General features: G+C 35.8%; 1 protein-coding gene and 1 long non-coding RNA gene across 2 annotated transcripts in view; one reads left to right on the top strand and one right to left on the bottom strand.

The window, feature by feature from the left end:
- The window catches only part of LOC310719601, a 310,811-nt gene that overhangs the window by 30,462 nt on the left and 258,127 nt on the right, over positions 1 to 22,222 (bottom strand). The window lies entirely within an intron of this gene.
- LOC310720042 (uncharacterized protein C1orf232) lies at positions 13,880 to 20,958 on the top strand. Its single transcript, XM_083530342.1, has 4 exons — positions 13,880 to 14,217; positions 17,411 to 17,488; positions 18,257 to 18,366; positions 19,568 to 20,958. Exons 1-4 carry the CDS (start codon positions 14,137 to 14,139, stop codon positions 19,905 to 19,907), a joined length of 609 nt encoding a protein of 202 aa, XP_083386468.1. The 5' UTR covers positions 13,880 to 14,136; the 3' UTR covers positions 19,908 to 20,958.

The following is a 22,222-nucleotide window of genomic DNA, read 5'->3' as shown; positions in this document are numbered from 1 at the left end:
CTTTTAAACAGGAAGTGGTCATGCTTGCAGACTGGCACTTCCTCTATATGCTGGCCCAGGGGTAATCTAGAACACATATGGTGCTATGTTAAATTTAATATATGGGTAATCAGTAGTTAAAAAAATCTGAAGCTCCAGATGGATTGGATATGGATTAAATCATATGATCACACAGGAAAATGTTCTCACTACTGCTTATTGCCAAAATGCATATTCCAATTTTTTTAATAGGTCACATCTTTATATGCTTCTTTAATTTGCGTCTCTATTTTTAATGCAGCAGCCACAGTTGTCTGGCAACTGAGGGCCAGTCAGATTTGGAAGTCTCTGATTGGTCCAAATTTTGCATGGGTTTACACTGTAGATTTGCTGGGGTGTGGGCAGATTTTCATTCCAGTGAAGCATAAGCCACACCAGAGTCTGCTCAAAGCCAAGATCAACTAATTGAACAGGTTGTGTGGCTCCTGCTTGATTGGAATGAATTCCTGCACGTACACAGACTTTTTTGCATCTAGAATTGGCCTGATTAATTTGCTTCCACTTCACTGCTGTGTGTTGCAATTTTATCCATTAGTGCCTGCACATTGTTTGAAATAAAAACATGCATTAAGACTAGCTCTTTTTGCAAAAGCAGTGCTTTGTGTCAAGCACTTAAATAAGAACTGAGTGCTTCCTCTTTACTTCCGGGTGTGATCATGCAGACATTTCATCAGCAGTCTCATGGCCCCAGTATTGTTTGTATGGGAACAGGTAATAGTTTATTTGGAAAGCTGACATGATTTGATTGGTAGGTGATCTTTAGCTTGAAAGTTGCATGAGACTAAAGATCCTTGCACATCTGCTAGCCTAGAAATTATAAAACGAAACAATGTTCTGTTCGTGTTTGAGTGATATCATGCACAAAAGCCCTTCTAATTTCCTCTCGGCCTGCAATGCCAGATCATACAAAAACATTTTGTTTATTTGTGCATTGTAAAGAGGTCATGCACGATGCTTCCTTCCACACATGGCGGATGCCGTTGAGTATTTTTACCCCCTCCCAACATGTGCTGATTCATTTCTGAAAGATGTGATGCACCCTGACAGGGCTGAACATTTTCTGGGTAAACATGAACCTCTCCCACCAGTATGCATGACTGGGCAATTTAACAAAAAAAGAAAAAGCAGGCTGGAAAGGCTAGTATAGGACACAAGAGCTGCTTTCTCATTGGCTGGTGTGATGAAGCGTCAGGAAGTCATCACAGTTTTAAGCCATACACAAAACAAAGGGATCAAGCCAGATATAAGGAAGGGATAGAGAGTTTACCATGTCTGTTTTCAACAACAAAAAAAAAAGGATGGAGGGATGAATAAGGATGTAGAACTACTATGTGCTCAGTTGTGTATCTTCTCAGCTTAGAAAACTGGAGCCGTAATGATAATGTCCTGGTCTTTCAACCTTATGTTTCAAAGTCAAGTTTTGTTTAAAATAATTTAATCTCATTTTTATTTTGCCTTTTTTTTTGTCCTTATTTTTGTATGCTCTAGCATTCAATGCACTATTAAAATTGTTCACAAAACTGTTGAATTCTCAATTCTGTTTATTTTAAAAGTGTTGATTAATTATTACATTGATTACGTTTTATGATGCATTAATTCTAATATATTTTTATTTTTCTAGTAACAAATTTATTTGTATGAAAGTGTCTTGGAACACTAAGCCAATCCAATTCTAATATTATTATTAACAAGAAAAGTACTAAAAGTAACTAAGTGTAAGTAAAAATAATTGTAAATGGAATAAAACACTATGGTTTTCTGATATTGGAGAAAAAAAAATCACTTTCTTTGCACAATCTGGATACTATGAAACTCTACTATATACTGTATTTCCTAGGCCATATATACAGATTTTTAGGCCATAAAATCTGCTTTTTATACTTCTAAACACTGCTTGTCTCTGGATTTAAAGGTTACTAACTTCATAATGTTTTGTTTTTCACACTTGTTTTTGTGATCTTATGTTGATTTGAAGGTATTAAAAACAGAAACGCTTGATCATAGTTTTTAGAGCAAATCTTACCATTACACCACCACTTTAACAATGGAACAGCATTGGTGGTGCATCAAGGAAGTCTCTACTCAACCTCTTCCTAAGAACAAACTGTACTCATCACATTTCTTATCCGTATGATATAGCCATACCTCTGCCATGTCTTTCCCAATTTTCTGCCATTTCACCCCTTTATCTGACACTAAGTAAATATTCTACTAATAGGAAGATATTTGATAACATTCCACCTCTAGTCTCTCCTCCTATGGGACTTTAATAATTTGTGTTTACCACTCACTTGTGAGCAAGGTCCTTTAGGCGTCTTTAAGGAAAATGAGCTAGAAATGAAGGAAATGGTCAAAGTTAATTAGTTTTAGGTAGAATTCATTTATTTATGAGCATTTTAAACATACTTTAAATATTAGTTTCCCTTCATTATTTATTCATAATGAAGGGAATATCATTGCCATATCATTATGGCATAGTTATATTTGCATTACATTGTATTCACCTGTTTAAATCAGTTGGAATGCTTTACATTCATCTCCCATGCAAAGAAATGATGATCTGGTACATTTTAACAGATATGGAAATTTGCCTTAGGTAACCAACCCAGTTTATTCTCCTTTCTACACCCCCCCCCCCCCACCCACCTTCCCTTATCCAATACGCTCATGGTATATTCAAAGGCTTATTTTTGTCTCTCAGGTTCTTTGGAGACTTTCGAGATCTACTGTCTGTCTAAAAAAATGTCTGACATCAGAAGGCTTGACTATAGAAGCACTTATGTTGTCCAAGCCAAGAAAGCTTGTTGTTTTTTCCTTGAACTGTAGTTCATAACAGCCTGAAGCGCAATATTAAGGGAGGGGTAACAACTGGTTCTGCTCAGGTTTTCACATGCCTTCAGTTCACCTATCCATTATCTTTCAAAATCGGTTAGAGTAAGGAAATTCATAAAAGTGGAAACATTCAAAGAACACTTCAATATTTCCCTTGCAATAGTCTAAAGGTCCTTGCAGTAAAACTGGTTCAGTTTACTTGAAGATCAGTAGTCAACCAAATGTGGTCTTATAACCTATAGATTACTTATTTTAGATACTGTAGCCTTGCTGTAGTTTTCAGATTTTTTTCCCCAGCATACTGTAAACTCGAGATCGGCAGTATCTGAAATATATCTGCTACAATCAATATCGTCACTGGATTCACAATTTCTCCCCAGTTGAAAGTTTTCAAAGCTCTTGACCTGCATCTGCAGGATTTTAAGTGTTTTGCTACTCCAGCATGATTGGCATGAATTTGCAGGTGTTCAAGTGTATCTAATAAAGCTGCTAGTGGTTGATATTACAATCTTTGTCCCAGCTGAAAGCACAAGATCTTATCCAATTAGATAGGTGCTTGGTTTGGGGCTGAAGTGTACAATTTATATTCTGTGGCGATTAGGCGAGGTCCAAATTATTCTCTAGAAATGGGTCATTCAGAGTCAGACCTACAGAGAGAGTAGAAATTAGTGAAAGATCATGGAGGCACTTAATATGATGTGCATTTATAACATCTTGAGTGAAATATTCCATCAAATGTAACACCCATCTTTTCTTCTCAGGAAAACGAGTTGCGCCAGATCTGCTGTCTTTAACTGTTTTAAACAAGAACTTTGGAATCATGGGATATTTTCATACACTAAAAGTAAGATAAAGGACATTTACTGTGACTAACCAGTATACAATCTCACTACCATTAATATATTTCGACTTAACATGACCGCACCATGGATTCCCATCAGCGGCTATTTAATTCAGTGCAATCATATATTTTTTTATAGCACTTTTATCAATTAACATTGTACCAAAAAGGCATTTTATGACTGTTGATTACTTGGTATTACTTATAGTAATATCTATCCCTAAATTAGAGCAGGTTAAGGATATTAAATGTCTGATTTCTAGGCCACCTTTGGATGCATAGTAACTACCTCATTAAGCTTCCACATACATAGAAACACAATCCAACCAAAAATAACTGAGACAATTGAGGGCTGAAGTGATTTTTAAGGTTTTTAATTGTCCCACTCTTGTAAAATCACAACTATAATCTTCTAGTCATTAGTACAGAACATATTCATTGTGCAAATCTTGGACAGTCTAGTGTACAATAGGTAACTATCTATTGGTATAGAGTTTCTTGGTTAGAATGCACAACTGTAGTGATAAATCAATCAAATTGTATGCTTAATTTGAAAATGAAGATCAAAATAAGTTGTTGAAAGCGACAGCTGATATCAGACCTTTCAAACATGGCTCCTATATCATTAAATATTTGTGCAACAGTGATTTACGTGTGACCACTGAATTATTTAAAACCTTGCACGGAGACTAAACAGCTGCTGTGCCTCTGATCAAAACAAATACCATTAGTTATTTGGACAAAGAGCCAGAAAGTGGATAATCGTGGACAGACGCCAAAACTGACACCCAGCTACTGAGAGTAGTGTACATGGTACAGGCCAAAGAATTTATATCCACTCACTAGGACGTCATGGGATCACCACAGTAGCTATCAATTACCCTTACTGGTGCATAGCACCATCTATAATGCTGGAGATTTAGTATGAGGTGCTTGGGCAAACTTTTTTTCCATGTGAATAGTTAGCAGGGTCACACAGTGGCATTTCATGTAATTATTCTAGGTTATGCACATAAACTCTTACTTTATATTCAGTTTGCTTTCAAATTATAACTTTGCAGTATCTTTTAGTCGGAGCATGTGCTGTTTTCTGTGGGAAATAATTCTTGCTCTGGGCTTTCCCTTTAAGGCAAAGGGAGGTGTCTATCATGGCTTAAATTAAAAAAGCTCAGTGTTTCTCCAAAAAAAAAAAAAAAGAGACTGTTAACAACTGCTTTAATGTAAGGAATAAAAGTTATATTTCTTTGGTAATCCACAGCATTAAATTTAACAAACTGGATAAATAGTACAATGCATAATTAACTACGGCCTGGAACCACTCCTTCACAGCCCATTATGTTTTACACCTCAACAAAGCAGCTTTGAAAAGAGAGCTCTTTAAAAAAGTGTACACAGAATATCTCATTAGTCTGTCATTTGTCTGCCACTTATTCATTTGGCTGTTGACAGAATGCCTATGATTTTGTCTAACCAGATGTGCAAGATTCAGAAGTTGAAAAGTTGAAGATTTGGAATTAAGTATTACAGTGCAATTACTATATTAAGTTCATATATAGTATAACTAAGCATTATTGAATAATACATAAACTGATATAATCAGATTTAATTATGAATTAATTTATATGCAAATAAATGCATCCATTGAAAAAATAATTCATAATTTATTGTTCTTTTTTTTTTCAGCAGTCCATTATATGCTGCAGATTTCTGAATTGTGGAGTGGCAATAAATGTAGCTGTTGATTAACTCTATATTTGTCTGCAAGGTCACCCTTTACAGTATGCACTATATAATAAAAATCTGACACATACTATTTGCTGACATATTAAAGCCTATAGCGGTGATGGGGATTGCTGCAGGGACTCCAGGCATGCGGTGAACATGTCTGAACTAACGGACAAGGTTAACGCAACAAAAATAAATAAGGCTTTAGTTCGTGGAGCGCTGAACACAAATCTTTTTATTAAAACCCATGACGCAACCCTAAGAGTTAATGAAAATCCTGTCGATTGAGGAAAAAAATACCTCCAGAGTCTTATTTTAATTTGTAAGGTTCATGATCATTTCCTTATTTACATCCCAAGCAGGAAGTTTCATCAGTCAATAGAATTGATACTCTTTAGGCTCCTACACTGTACACACAGGTCAGGTTTAATTTCCAAACGTACCTAAAATACACAGTTGGAAGAGAACTGGTCTTATTTATGGCCCATATGTAAGGTCTAAAGCAGTGAAAGAAACATGATACCGTGAGTTGTAGAGGAGCTTGCTTGATACATACCACACGGCCATGACAGCACGCTGAGATTGTGACCTCCCATATTGAGAGTCGTATATCTGTCGATCCTGCTGAGGTCAGAGGTCAGAAAGTGGTGATCTAGCACAAGTGGCAATAGAGGTAAAAGGACTCCAGGTCTCCTCAGAAGACAGATATGACTTGCTATACTTGCCTAATACTAATTTTGTTTACTCTGTGAAGAACATTAGCTGAAATTGGTAGATTAGATAGATATGTGTTTGCTAGTTTTCAAAATCACTTAATGGAGTTCTAAAGAACTGTGAACTACTGCATGAGTTGAGCTTTATTATTGTCTGTTGGTAACCTCCTCAGATTTCTAAAATCTTACAAAAAATTGGCAAGTTGAGTTGGCATTTGCATGCAGACATGTGTTGTGGTAAGAGACAGTGCAGGCTAGTTGTAATGATTAACATGCACTGAAGTCAACAAACATCTGTATGCCTTTTTATAGAGGTTAGCTCCGTTTGTTAATAGAGCTTAGGACCAGGAAATCGGCTCAGCATTGTGATATATGATTTATTTAACTTCAGTCATCATGTGATTTACGTGGATTTACTGAGCACTGATGCTATTGTTGGTCAGGTACATCTATCGTACACAGTAGTGGCCAACATTTGGGCATACAGCTGTGTGAACGAAGTGATGAAGTACAGTGAAGAAAAAATATGAACTTGTAGTCAACTACCAGTTAGCTTGCTGTTGGTCTTTTATCATATAAAAACTCCTGAATAGTTCTGTTTTCAAACACTAAGACAAGAGACCCAAACTTACATGCAAAAGTTGCAACTACACTAAATCAGTGTTTGGAGGTTTAGAATCGCAGGGTGCCAGTGAAGGTGCCAATAATGTTGGTGGTAACTAGTGCAAATAAGGTATCCAGTTTCTTCTGTGTTATTCAGTACATAATTGAGGGACGGGCTGAGTTTTCCAAGCAAACCTGGCTAATAAAAAATTGGGAAATTGTTAATTGATCTGATTTTGAATTTAGTCGCGGTCATTGTGTTTGTTGTGGAAGCTATTTCAGGATAGAACATTCCGTGCAGTCACTGAACAGCCATGCAGGTACATACACACATACATATACATTTTGCACAAAATGATCACAGACAGTTGTGTCAGTCAGACAGGACTGGTGTTATATAAGAGAAAGACTAGTAAAAGACAGAGAGAAAGAGAGGGAAGGTGACATAACAAAAAATAAAAAATAGGAACAACTCATGCATAGGAAACTTGGAGTCTTTAGCCAAGCTGTGTACCTGTATTACAAGATACCTACACTAACACTAACTGAAACCAATTTGCTTCCTTACATGGCTGCTTACAATTGGACACGTGGCTGTATGACAAAAATACAGTGGTTTTGTGGTACAGTGGTATTGAGTGTATGTGTTCATTCAATGTGTTTGGTTTTGCCAAACATGGCCTGTGCATGATGACCAAACCTCAGTCCAAAGGACATTGCTTTACAACATTTGTGGTTTATTCAAATGCAATTTTGCAAACCTTTGTGATCTTTTTCTTAGCCACCTTTCCAAAGAGTTTTATCTTTTTTTTGATTGTGCTGTCACGTACATAAACATTAATGACAGAGCTTTTTGTGGGGCTTTTCTTTATACCTCTGAGCAGTCTGAACTAGGACTGAATTTACTAGGAAGCCCACCCCTGGCAATTGATTTAAAGGCTCAAACATATGTATATGTTCCAGTATTCCAGCATTAGCTCTCATTGTGTTAGTGAGATCTAATTTGCTGGAGGCACCCCTTTATACAATTTTTGTCAAAAACACAGAAAACCAAGAGCCATGACCAAGTTTGCATGTATCAGTGGCAAGTATATAACTTTAAACTTAAATCCTGCTGAGACCTCAAGAATGATCCTTAACCCCTAACTGCTCTGCTGGGTTTGATGAGTGCTTCAATTTCTTATTATACTTATCAGTTTAGTTAGTTTGTTGTAATGCTAGTTGATGTTTTGTTGCAATGCTAGCTTATGGTTTAGTTAGTTGCAATGCTAGTTTATCATTTAGTTAGTTGTAATGCCAGTTTATCATGAACTTGTTGAAATGCTGTAAATTTATATATATATATATATATATATATATATATATATATATATATATATATATATATATATATATATATATATATATATATGTATATATAAAAACCATAATGAGTTTATTTGGATTGGTCTGCTTGTGCATCTGGATGTCCTGTGCTCCAGAACTAAATCACCACCTCAAGGCCGAGGACACACAAACAGAAGAAGGACACTAACAAGCCCACAAATATGTACGGAACCATATGCACATGGCCCACAAGTGAGCTTTCTCCAGCTGGAGGAGGGTTGAGCAAAGAAGCGGAGGAACAAAAAACAGGAACACAATGTTCCATTTTTGTTTATGTTTAATGTATAGTTGTTCATGGAGCGGGTTTCTACCGCCATCTTGAGGTAAAATCAGAGATGGAAATTAATGTAACAAATACTTTGTTACTGTACTTAAAAAGATTTTTCTATCAGTACTTTAGTTCACTGTTTATTTTTCTGACATCTTTTTACTTTCACTTTTACACAAATATCTGTACGTTCTACTTCTTACATTTTCAGTTTTGTTACTTTACTTTAATCTATTTGGCGCCGTTTTCAGCCCATCAACCTGTCTCTTCTCATTGTGTGGCTTTTTCAATCTACCACTGGTGTATCATTTCCTGGCTCTCACACACCACAGACGTAGTCTAGATTATGAAGCTAAAGATGGGAAGGCAGAAGGAAACAAGAAGTATTAACGTGGATGAGACAGAGGGAGTCAGTGATGTAAATATGACTGAGAACAGAGAAATTCCTGATCACATGACCATCATCATCTTTTCTCTGCTTGTGTTCTATATGGTGGTTCAGTCTGGATACATTCATTAGACAACAAAATGTTAAGTTTTTTTTATTAATATATTAATATGATGTGAGGTCTAGTTTCCAGCGTGACACTAAAACAGGTAGTAATAATGGTTAATTGGTGAGAGCCCAAACTTCTTTAATTTAACTTGAGTGATAAAGTGTAGTCAAAACATCAACTTTTACCAGAGTCTTTTAAAACATGAGTATCTGTACTGGATGTGTGTACTTTTGCCATCTCTGTCTAAAATCCACAATTAGCTATAAAAGAGTGTTTGCCGTACAGTACACATTAACACATTACATTTAATGTTTTTTCCTCCACTACAGTAGAAGTTTATTTTTTATGTTTGTTGGTGTTTTTTAATGTTAAAGCCAATCCAAAGGACAAAGGAAACAATTTCTTTAAAAATGTTGAATTTGTTGTCAATTAAAAATATGTACAAGAATCTTTCAAAATGTTGACCCACACTTTCCACCACTGCATGATTTTAATATTCATTTGAAAATATGTTTATGCACAGCTCTTTAAACTTCTGCCACAACATCTCATTGTGGTTGAAATTTTTTTTCACGTGGCCATTCCGATACCTTAGGCTGTGCCACATCGTCTCAGTGACTGCTAGGTCCTGTGAGAGCAAAACATACAATCACTTGTCACCCACCATACTTTATTTTTTGTATAGGGTGTTTGTGGATATGTGCTGTGTTTGGTTTTTGTATGGTTTATGACCAAAAACTACCACCTTGGACTTATCAGACCAAAGGATTTATTTCTAGAATATTGTTTATTCAGATGCAATTTCGCAAAACTGGGTCATGCTGCTATATTCCTTTTTTTAGAGAATGACCTTTTTTTCTAGCCACCTTTCTGTAAAAGCCATAGTGGACTTATCCTTGACTGAATTTGCTGGAATACCGACTCCTGGAAGGATTGTCAATTGTCTAGAATGCTTTCATTTTGTAGAAAATGTCTTTACCTGTATAATAAATTGTATATCAGAATCAGAATCAGGTTTATTGGCCAAGTGTGTTGACACACACAAGGAATTTGGTTCCAGCTGTTAGTTAGTGACTCTCAAAAGTACAGACATAAATTAAACCTATACAAGACAAAACAGACAAGACAAGACAAGAACAGACTATACAAGACAATACAAGACAATACAGACAATGTGAGACAGTATAGACAGTGTGGTTATTAAATAGGGATACAGATCAGTAATGTACAGAAAGTGTGAGAGTGCAGGGTAGTGCAAATGACAGTATTGTGTGTCAGGTATGATAGAGAGTTTACTATAAAACTTTGTACAGTAAATAGCAGCCATAGTGTGTGTAACATATACAGATAATGTGATGACTGACAGTTCTGTGCAGTACTTATAGATATGAGCAGGGAATATAATTATGGTCAGTTGTTAGTGAGGGTGATTGCTTGGGGACGTTATATATAGTTTGGAGATGGCTTTATAACCTTTCCCAAATTGATGAGCAGCAATAATTGCTTCTTTGAGGTAATGCTGATGTCCTTTCTTGCCATGATGTAGACACCCATCCATGCGCTCCAAACAGCTAACTGTCTAAAGTTCTGCTTTTAGATAGAACATCTTGATTATTAGCCAATCGTGTGCATTTCATTACTAAAACTAGGCTGCTAATTAGGAGATTTTTTTTTTTTATTGTAAAAAAAATACTAGGTACTAAATTCTAAACTAAGGCTATTTGTTTGTATATCTGGTGAGAAGCACGCAATTGTTATTTTATTCATTTGAACAAAAACACAATTAACGGAGGGTGTACTTTTTTTTTTACTCTATGACTGTGTAAATTGTAACGCAGAGCCCCCTGCTGGTGGAACAGGAACTCTTTAAAGACATTCGTTTAGCATGAATTGTATGGCAGGAAGATTCATCCCCATTCATAGAGGTTTCCTTGGTCTTTATACCCCCCTGTCCTCTACATCTGCCTCTTTCACCCCTACTACCTGCATGTCTTCCTCCACCAAATCCATAAACCTCCTCCTTGGTCTTCCTCTTTTTCTCAGTTAGTTCTGTGTATAAAAAAGACACTAATCTACATTGAATAACATTTTGATTACATATAAACATTATCCGATAAATCATGCCTTGATTACGCAAACAGCGTAAATTCAACATCAGCGTCCACTGTTCGTTCAATGTTGGTGCAAGAACGCGATTGGAAAACTTGGAACTTGGATTGGAAACTGTTCATAAGTCATTTACAGTACTTAAAAAAACAAACTATTCAAACTATGCTTTTGCCTTCTCTATTTTCCTGACTGCTTTTTAATTTTATTAATTATGTTAACATTGTGTAGGAATTTGTGTGCATTTTAGCAACAGCGCCCTCTAGGGTCACACAATACGATGGTCACAGAATCTGGTGGACTGTAGCTGACAATGAAGACTCCCATAAACGTTACATAAACATCTTTGTACAAAAGGCCACAATATCATTAATTAGGTGATATTATTTTATTCATTTTAATATAGTCTAATCAGGCTAAGGTTATGCGACGCATCCGATATACAAGTACCCGTGTAAGTCATTATTATGGAAACGATTACGTATTAAAATGTGCATATCAATGTAAACAAGCTAGAATTACAGTCTGAGCTGCAGCGTACAGAAAAGGAACACCATCTGACCAATCAAATTCGATCATCAGTGTAACCAGTACATTATTACATGTGTAATAATTACATCTGTACCCAAATCAGTTACTTAATTGAGGTGCAGAATGTTTTGGAAACTCTCCACTATGCATTTTGACAACACATCGAATTAGCTCGAATTCAAATTCTGATTCTGAATCTAATTCTGAATGGGATGTAAATTTTGGCAGATTTTCTGTTTTGCAGATTTCATGCCAAGACTTAAATGAGACATATTTTAAGTACAGAAATATCATGAATTCTGATTGGTGGGAATTCTTTGTATGTTCTTTAGCAATAAATTCAGTCTTGGATTGTCCAGTTTTGATTGGTGGGTCTCACATGTAAGAGTAATGGGGTCACATTTCCAGAAAGGAATAGGTCTTCTTAATAATGCAGGCAGCACAGTGAAACTTAACACTTCACGTCACACACTTTATTGGAGAGAGAAAGAGAGAGACAGAGAGAGACAGAGAGAGAGAGAGCGAGAAAGAGAGAGAGAGAGAGAGAGAGAGAGAGAGAGAGACGCATGACCGCACACACGCTGTCCTTCCAAATTCGTTGACACTTACATCTGTACTCCATGTTCACAAACCTGCGAGGTTAGAAAAGGTCTCTTTTAGGTAGTGTTCATTTCGAAATGAAGCTAAATCAGTCAAACATTCATCAAAACTATATGAAATAAATACTTAAAAGGAACCATAATGGAGGAGCCTCGTTGTAGCAGGTTATAATCTGTTGATACATAAATAGTACTGTACAGTATAATGCTTGTATACATAAGCATATACATAGAATCTGATCGAAAGACTAACCAGCAGGAGGTAAATGAAGCCTTCAGGGTTCTGCATTTTTTATGAAGTCTGTTCCCATCTTCAGTAATCTTTCATCCCAGATCAGGTGGCTCAGAAACAAAACAACAGGAAGACGATGAGATGGGTGATATTTCACAAACATCGCCGTCTAATTGGGGGCAGGTAACGAATTGCCCCTTATACAAGACCTATAATGGTGATCTTGATAGATGTCTAACACCGTTAGATCGCTGTTGTAAAGCTTTCGCAACTCATTAGCATGTTAACAATTAAACCACGGTTGCTCTGAAATCAACACCAGAGATGTATACAATAATTACACTTTTTTAACATGATTAGTCTGGATTTTAAAACCAACTTTCATGGATCTCTTAATTGGTGAACAGAAATATGGATCGCCATCATCAAGAAGGGTATCTGTTTTATTTCCTGGCCTTGGAAGTTGGCAAAAAACCTTATAAGCATATGGTGTTACCTTATAAGCAAATAGCGTTTTTTTTTATGAATACGATCATAAAATGCAAACATTTCACCTATACAGCAGAAGTAAGATGTGAATTAGATGTAAAAGTGATTAGTGTGGAATACCAGAGTAACTGATTATTGCCATTATTGCAAACTCTTTATGTAGTACCTCATTAATTAAGTCCAGTATGGAGGGTTGATAGAGGTAAAATAAATACTTAGACCCTTTTATAATATGTACAGTATATGCTTAAGTGGACTTCCAGGTGTGATTAAGAAGAACAAATACAGCATTTGCAGCAGTTTGGACAACCAGAACCAAACACTTCAGCTTTGTTGTAATTACACTGCCTTTTCCAAATTAGACATATTTCCACCACATAAAGCATTTCAGGAAAACAGGAATATTTTGGACCACAGGTACCTAAATTGCATCTACAACCTAAAATCTTAACTCCTAATTCTTTAGCTGCAGTCTGTAGATACTTCTTGATAGACCATGAATCTCTAGGATGGAATTTGTTCTCATGAACCTTCCTGATTGGTTGAATGCAATTTTCATAGACAAATTCTTCAGGTCGCTCATCAAATTTGTAGGTCACTAGGCCTCTCGATCGCTTCTCTGACCAACTCCTATATCACTGACTTTTGGTGGATGACCTTTTATGCAGGGTCAAAGTAATATCCTTTCTATTTTTATTAATTACTAATACTAATTAATAATTTTTTTCTCAATCCAGTTTGTTCACACAAAAGGTCACATCCAAATTCACAACATTCATACCAGCTGTATGTAAATATATTCTTCCTGAAGCCTAGTGAACCAGGGGTCTGAATTGAACAGTCCACATCCAGCCAACAATGGCAGCTCCTCTCTCAAAAGGAGCATCTTAAATATTCATAAGGTAACCCACACCTGTTTCCAGGTAACCGATGCTGGACTCCTGAACCGTGGCAATGCGTGTATGCGAGGGAGTGATCAGCACTGTACCCGTTTCTCTCATTCTCAGCTTCAGTTAGTAACCGGGGGCTTCTGCAAGCGAACTTGAAACTAATACAAGACCATGAAGGATCTCTGACCTAGATTTTTTGGACTCAAACTTCCACCACTGTCATCTCTATCCACCTGTAATGTTTGAACGTTTTTTTTTGCAAAAGAACCATAGACAGTCTTAAGGGCATCTAAGAGTCTGGAATTCAGTTGATGGTGGTTTGACCGGGCATTTCAGGGACTTCCCATTCTCATTTTTTTGTTACGGGTTTTTGAAAGAAGTCAGCATGAATCCGATGTGGAAAGTGTACAAGAGCAAGGTGATGAAGACCCTCAACCCTGAAGGAGAGGAAGAGCCTGCTGAAGAGGTAATGTTAGAGCTGACAGTTAAAACAGTTAGCTCTAAATATATTGGTATAAACTTTTTCAGATTTATAAACCCCATCTCAGTTAGATAGAGTTATCATTACTTAACTCTGAACCAAAATCATCAAGAGAAACATCAAGCAAGGAGTTACTCCATGAGACCTCTACTCTGGGTTCAGTTTGTTCATGGAAAATAATCTACATAGGTAGCTGAACTGCGACTTATTAAAGAAAAGTAGCCATGCTGCTAGTTAACCTAGCATAGGAAGCTATTCCCAAAGATCCAGCGTTAATATACCACCATTCTGTCCAAACAGGAGTAAAAAACCAATTGTATATTGCTTTAGCAGTACCTCAGAGAACATGGCCTTATTATGCACAGTCGTTAACATGGTCAAATGGTGACAAGTGAAGTGGAACAAGTTCTCTAGGGAAGTGGATGGCAGTGAATATGCACAAAACTCAACCATCCTAATAAACTGCAAAAAGAGATGCTTATTCTATAATTTTTAGAATGATTACCCCACTGATACGACAGATTATAATTGAACGCCAAGAAATTGCTTCGGTATCCAAATACGTCCTTATAAAGTGTCATCATAAACCGGCAAAGACACTGCTACTTTGGAAAGAGATTGAGAAAAGGAATGCAACAGGCGTGTCAGATGGCTGCAGGTGAAATGGAGCAGACTCACGGATGTGACCCAGTTCTTTGAAGCCGACAGAAATTTGATCTTTACCAGTAGCCCAGCTTCAGATGCCAGTTTACTGATTTAGCAGGCGTTCCAACACCGGACCTCACTTGAGAGAACTGATAGATATATAGAGAGCACCTGACATACTTGTCATGCTCTGGTAGAAAATAGAGCATTAGAGATATCACATTTCTTTATGAAGACATTCTGATTGTATTTTCCTTCCAATGCTGAGAGATGTTGAGAATGGATTAACGAGCCATTAATTTTATACCATCAATATATAGAGATTTGCAGCAAGTACTACATAAGCAATCACTTTCAGCCCAAACTTTAATATTTAATATTTATTTTTAATCACTCACCCACAGTTGCTTATGTTTAACTCAATGTATCCTGCTGAAATCTATGCAGAAAACTAAAACTACAATTTGATCCATTTTGCTTTGAGATTTGTTTTTACTAATAAAACTCATCATCTTGAGTGATTCAGCAGAATCTGGAGCAAAATAAATTATGATTCGCCCTGGTGACTTTTCCTGTGTGAAACAAAAACGTCTTTCAAAGCAGAACTTGGGATCTTAAACTTGTGAATAATTTCTATATTTTTTGTATATAAAGAACTGAAAAACAGTTCATATCATAGCAGTAGAAATGAATCGTTATAAGAAAATATATATGCAGATCCATTAGATCTTGCCCAAACAAATTTTAATCGTGTTCTGATTTCCGAATGAAATCTCTCATTAAAAAAAACGGTTTTTAATGGAAAAATTACACAGTCAGTAGACAAATTCTGTACATACTCACATAAATCTGTGGTAAACAAAATGGTTTGTCTCATGAGTATTAATTAGCTATAATTAAAAATAAATACAGAAATTACAGTGTAAATGCATCATACAATGTATGTTATACAGTCCTTTTCATTTCTTATAATTGCTCTTAAGGCAGCAGACATGACATGACATATGACATTTCTTTTTGCCCATTGTTTTGTCTGGTTATGTTTTTTATTTTGTCTTTAGCTCAGTCTTTTTATTTATACTACAAAATCAGAGCAGTTCAGTTGTTCTGTACAAAAACCCCTCAGAAAATTCCAGCTAAAAAGTATTACAATTTAATTGTACAAATGTTCTTATACAGATGAAGTAGTTAATTAAAAAGTAACATTACATTACTTAATTCTGCTTTTTATGTGGCAAACTGGGAATGTAAAATATTTTTGCTGTTATAGGAAAATGAACAACCACATGTGGAGTTTTCCCACGTGAAAGTTGATTTATTTCATATAACTGCAATTAGTGAAATCTTTTATTCCTCTTACAACACAACAGTCTACCAGTTCAAGTAGTTAAATATGATATGCTTCTTTTACCACTTATATGATGGAAGCCATAAAACATCATACCCTTATCAGTACCTCCTTCTTTTCTTTATTTGGAGGTTAATAAGAATGAAGAAAATGTAGTTTAACATCTCTCCAAAAAACATCAACGCATACGTTCTCCACACTTTTCATTTGGCTGTTACAAAAGCACTCATACTAGAACTTCTTTTCAAAAACTCATCCACACCATTTGACCAATCGGATTTGTGAACTCAACAACACCATTAAAAATTTTTTACTCATTACTCATTCGGATTTACCACATAAATTCCAGAAATGATAAATGTCATTATTTGTGGCACTAAAGACTTCGGGTATATTTGGGTCTAAAACCATTAATAGCCAAAATTCTGATTTCCATTATGGGTCTTTTGCTGGCTCAAGATTACTTTGTGTTTTGCAATGTCATACAGTACCACTAGATGGAGACATTTCTATTCTGTACAATCCTTATTTTGCTATTTACAACTCAATACTAATTGAAAAGCCACAAGACCTGTGGATTAACATCTTCCAGGAGATGTTTAGACTAAAATGCAGATCTACAATACGATCGTTTGAGGTGTTTTGGGGAATTCTGAGTAAGATCTAGATCAAGATATCTTTATTAGTCATGTGGAATTCATAACACTTTAAATGAGACAAAACAGGATTGATATGAATATGGCCAGATGTACACCTGCATTAATGAGGAATGGTAGAAAGCTATGATAGTAAGATTTTGAGATTGCAATACATTATGCTGATAATTAAATATGATATTTTTTTTAAGCAATTTTCCACCTTTTTGTGGATATTGCAAAGAAAATGCTCTTCAAACAGTTCTGTAATGCAGCTTGAAGGTTGAGGATGCATTGTGAGATGATATTTTTGGCCAATTTCACACACCTTGCCTTCCAGTCGTGCTTTCCAGTCCATATGGTGTGACGTGTGGCTTAATATTGCATTGCCATTGCAGAGCGTAACTGGCGTTGAGTCATGCTGGAAATCTCATGAACAGTGTGCTGCTCTGAAATTGGCAGCACCCCACTGAAAACTCCCGTACCTCATTCAAGATCTGCCGGTGCTGCCGTGTCCTGCCTTCGCTCACTGATTTACCTTTGCATGTAGGTGTGTGAGGTAGCTGAGGAGATGACTCCAGTCCAACATGATGAAGGACCCAGTGCTGTGACTCAGCTGGCGAAAAGAGTAAGGCCACATTTACAGCCTACACACAATTCAATATCAAACAGATCTACAGTCTAATCATCTAAGTATATATCTTCTGTAGGAGAAATAAATGTGTGGGGCTGGAACATAATGTGCTGGGGCATTAATTACATGCTTTAAGTTTCAGTGTATTGTGGTGGGTGCTTAAGTTCTCATTTTTTTTATCATGTGGACAATATTCAGAGTCATAGAACATCATAGAGGGTTTAAAAGTAGACCTGTAGCCAAAAGTATAACTGTACATCTGATTTCTCATCTTTAAAGCAGTCATCTGTTATATTTAGCACCCCCTGCTGCCTATGAGCTGAAATGCAATTGCAATGAAAATATTACTTTTAAGATTCAAGTTTTATTCGTCATATTTACAGATGTCAGTGACAGTTCGTACAATGAAATTCTTGGGGCAAATATTAAATATTAAACATTAAACAATATAAAACAGTAAAGAGACAATGGAGAAAAATGTAATAAAGAGGCAGAAGAAAGTTATAATTATTTACAAGTGTGTGCAGAAGAGTATGTATTTTTAATAAATTAATTATATGAATATTTACATTCGATTGAGGTATTTATTTTAATCGAAATAAGGAAGTCGGAAGTGTACAAGTAGAATGTATATCTTAAAGTAGGTGTGCAAAAATGCCACATTGTAGCTACATTATAGTACAGATATTCACTCACTATGTGTGTTTTCTTTTTGTTTCATTTTTTGTGCATCAGTCTGAGTAAAAGCATGTTTTTCCTCAGGTGCAGGGTGCAGGGACGAAGGGCTGGAAGAGTGTGACTGCTCTATTTAATAAAGACGATGAGCACCAGCTCCTGGAGTCTGAGACCGAGAGTCAACCAGTACCAGACCAGTGAGTGACTTCCCAGTGTTCAACTCTGTTGTGTGTCTAGAAGCATTTCAACTTCAGTTGTAACATGCACAGTTTAATATTTTTTCCAGACTTAGTTAAAGATTTAATCAAATAAACGAGAACTAACCTGTGCTAATTCGGCTATACTTAGGTTTTATTCAGGATTATTTTAAATCAGGGTTAATTTCATTTTGGATCCATCCATTATCCTTAATACCTCCTCGCATTTTTAGTTCTAGTAGTGAACAGATGTCTTTAAAAATCTGCTCAGTTTAAACAGTATGTTATAACGCACTGTTCAAATGAACGTGAACCATATAGCATATAGAGAATAGATCCTACATTTTTGCCACAATCATTCATAAATGATTCAATCCAAATAGTTTGTTGTGGTTTATGATAATACACACTGATCAGGCATTACATTATGACATTATAACATTATGAGCGGTGAAGTGCAGAACACTAATTGTCTCTTCATCATGGCACCTGTTAGTGAGTGTGAGATATTTATTAGGCAGCAAGTGAAGGCTGAGCGTAAGGATTTGATTGAATTTGACAAATTGTGACGTCTAGACGACTGGGTGAAAGCATCTCCAAAACTGCAGCTCTTGTGGGATGTTCCTGGACTGCAGTGGTCAGTATCTATAAAAAGTGGTCCAAGGAAGGAACAGTGGTCACCGGTTCGCGGATGAGGCTCATTAATGCACGCGGGGAGCGAAGGCTGGTCTGTGTGGTTCGATCCAACAGACGAGCTCCTGTAGCTCAAATTGCTGAAGAAGTTGGATGGGTCACGACTGTTTTGGCAGCAAAAGGGGGACCGACACAATATTGGGCAGGTGCCCATAAAGTTATGCTGATCAGTGTAAACTAAGATAAGATTTTATTCATCCTGGTGGATGAGGACATTTATTTCCCTACAGTTGCTCTAAATAGTTACAGAAACAGAAGAAAACTGAAAGTTTCTATGAACAGAAACACATTTTGATAAATATGAATACAAATAAAATTTGAAGAAAATAGAAAGAACATTAGGAAATAGTGTTGCTATGCTATTCCCAAATATACAAAGCTACAAGAGACCAGAACAAAATGTCTTAAGTGACAAACAACAAGTAAAAATGAAATTCTATTTAGCTATTATTTGGGTAGTGTCCTTGTTTAGGACCATGAATTGACTTGACTTTTCATCTCTGTTCAGCCCGCTGGCAGTTAAGCCAGAAGAGCCGACACGACCCAACAAGCGCAACACAGGATTCTGGGATTCCTTTGCCACCAAGTGGAACCAGGCAGCAGCTATGAAACAGGCTGAAGCAGCGGAGGCAGCAGTTGAGGACGAATCCAACGGGACGAGTCAAGTGGAAGAGGATCAAGCAGGAGCAGAGAACACAGCTGGAGAAGATGGAGGCGGCCAGGGTAACAGCTTCTCCAAATATGCCTCTCTGGGTGGGGCCAATGATGATACACCTGCGTTTAAATGGAACTTTGTGACCAGCAAGCTGGCCGAGCTGAAGAGCAAAAGCATGACCAAGAGCAATTAGCCAATGAAGTAAGAAGACGCCAGCCAGAGAGACAGAATATGAATGAATATTGTATGAATATCTGAATGAACCTGATTAATCACAGTCTCCATATTGGCTTTCACATACACTTCAGGGAATTATGCACAACAGACGCTGTAGAATATTTACCTGACCCTCTGTCATATAAGGAACATCCCTGCTATTTTGCACTATACACGTGGCCTAGTTTAGTTTTAGCTCTGCTAGCATTTGGAATCTTTTCCTTTGAACCATCTTCCAGACCAACATATTAGAAGTCGTCAAACTCTTTATAGCTTTATTAATTTAATTTATAATTAGCTACAGTCTGTAAATTCCACTAACATTGCGTAAATATTCAATATTTAGAAAAAGGCAATCACTGACATAGTAATATAGACTAGCATGGTTTGTGAAGTGGACATTTTGTTGATGTAAACACACTTGGATTGACTCAAAAACAAAGATGAGAGGAAAGAAAGTTGTGTCATGACATAGACTTTGTCAAATTTCACAGATTTCCATGAATGTTCGAAGAACATCACATTAGCAGGTTAATATACTGAACATACTGTAGTGTCTCTGTACCACTTTAGCAAGCTAACTACTGACATTTCTTAATTAGCATGCCTATACAATAATTTAAATGAGATAAAAGCAAATACTGTATAAAATAGTAGCTAGATGTTAATGAAAAGGTAAAGTAATATATAATAAGATATATATAATAGGTTAATGAGGTAGAATGGGCACAAAGAATGCACTTTTGTCCAGGAGGAAAATAGGATCATGTGAGTTCTGATTGCTTTCCACTTGTCCTATTTCCTGTCTGGTTTCTCACAAATTCAGTTTGGTTTAATATATGAAACCAGACTCGGAGCTTCTGTGTGTGTGTGTGTGTGTGTGTGTGTGTGTGTGTGTGTGTGTGTGTGTGTGTGTGTGTGTGTGTGTGTGTGTGTGTGTGTGTGTGAATGTGAACATTTGGGGAATGTTTTTGTCATAATGGTGCCTGCTGTGTGTTATTTGTGTTGAATGGATTGCTCTGTTTCCTTCATTCACCTTAAAAATTGCAAATAAAGACCATCTGATGAAGCCAGTGTTTGTTTTTTAATAATCTTACATACATTTGACATGCCATTATTAACATGTTGTAGTAAATTTGGCTCCAGAGGAACAAATAAATCATAGCATTCACATTAACAACTATACAAATACGTTTTTAACGCAGTTTAAAAGATGTAAGTAATATTTAAAATATATTTAAATTTCATATTCACATATTCAACATATAATTAAAAAGCGTCATGCTATTTTACGGTAAAATGCTCACCATACGCTGTACACCTTAGTAAGTAAAAGTATCTTTAATATTGTCAAAATGATCAGTATTGCATGTAATATACAGGATGTGGATGAATGCGCAAAAATATTTCATAAAGTGCACACAGAATAATAATAATCGAGCCAAACACAAAATGAACAAAGAAACAAAGAACAAAAACAAAGCAACATGATTCAGCTACACAAACAGACATGTGATGTGCAGTGGCTGATGGAAAACAGTTTTTTTCATTTTCTGTCAAGTTTTTTCTAAGATGAAAATACATAAAAAATAAGATAACTGAATGCATGTTAAATCGTTTTTTACCACATTTTTAGCTTTTGGCTAATCATGGTCAACATTATGTAATACTTTGGTTTAAATACAGAGCATAATAATTTGCATTTGTTTCTAGAATGAAGAAAAAATTATCTGAAAATAGGGAAATAAGTTTGAAATGAGAAAGAAAAACTGGCTAAATAGTCTCATTGTTGTTCGAATTTTTGAACATTTTTAAAATAAGTTTGCTAGCTATTAATTTATTAATTTATTTGTAGTCTAATTTTGATGTAAATCTTTATTAACTTGTCATATTTCGATTTTTTTTTTTTTTACAATTTATATATATATTTATACATTTATTTACATAAACTTTTTGATATATTGCTGATATTAGAAATAATAGAATTACCTAGAAATTTTTTATTTTTTTTTAACGACTTTACTTTTTTTTACACTTTAAACTGTTTCCACTGCACATATTAATTATATAATATTGCACATAAATTATAGGTATATATTACAGGTATATATTTTCATATTAGACAGACACATATTATAAAAGTGAACAATCCATTATAAGAAACATGAAAGACGTCACACAAAAACCTGAAAGATTTTTATAAATTTTTCTAGCCACGGTTTCAGCCAGAGGGCGCAGAGAAGAGTGAGTACAACCACAGGTTCATTAAACACACAGCTGGAGAGTTTATTG

This window comes from Silurus aristotelis, assembly GCF_946808225.1.
Source record: "Silurus aristotelis genome assembly, chromosome: 25".
NCBI lineage: Eukaryota > Metazoa > Chordata > Actinopteri > Siluriformes > Siluridae > Silurus > Silurus aristotelis.
This window is presented reverse-complemented; position numbering and strand designations above follow the sequence as displayed.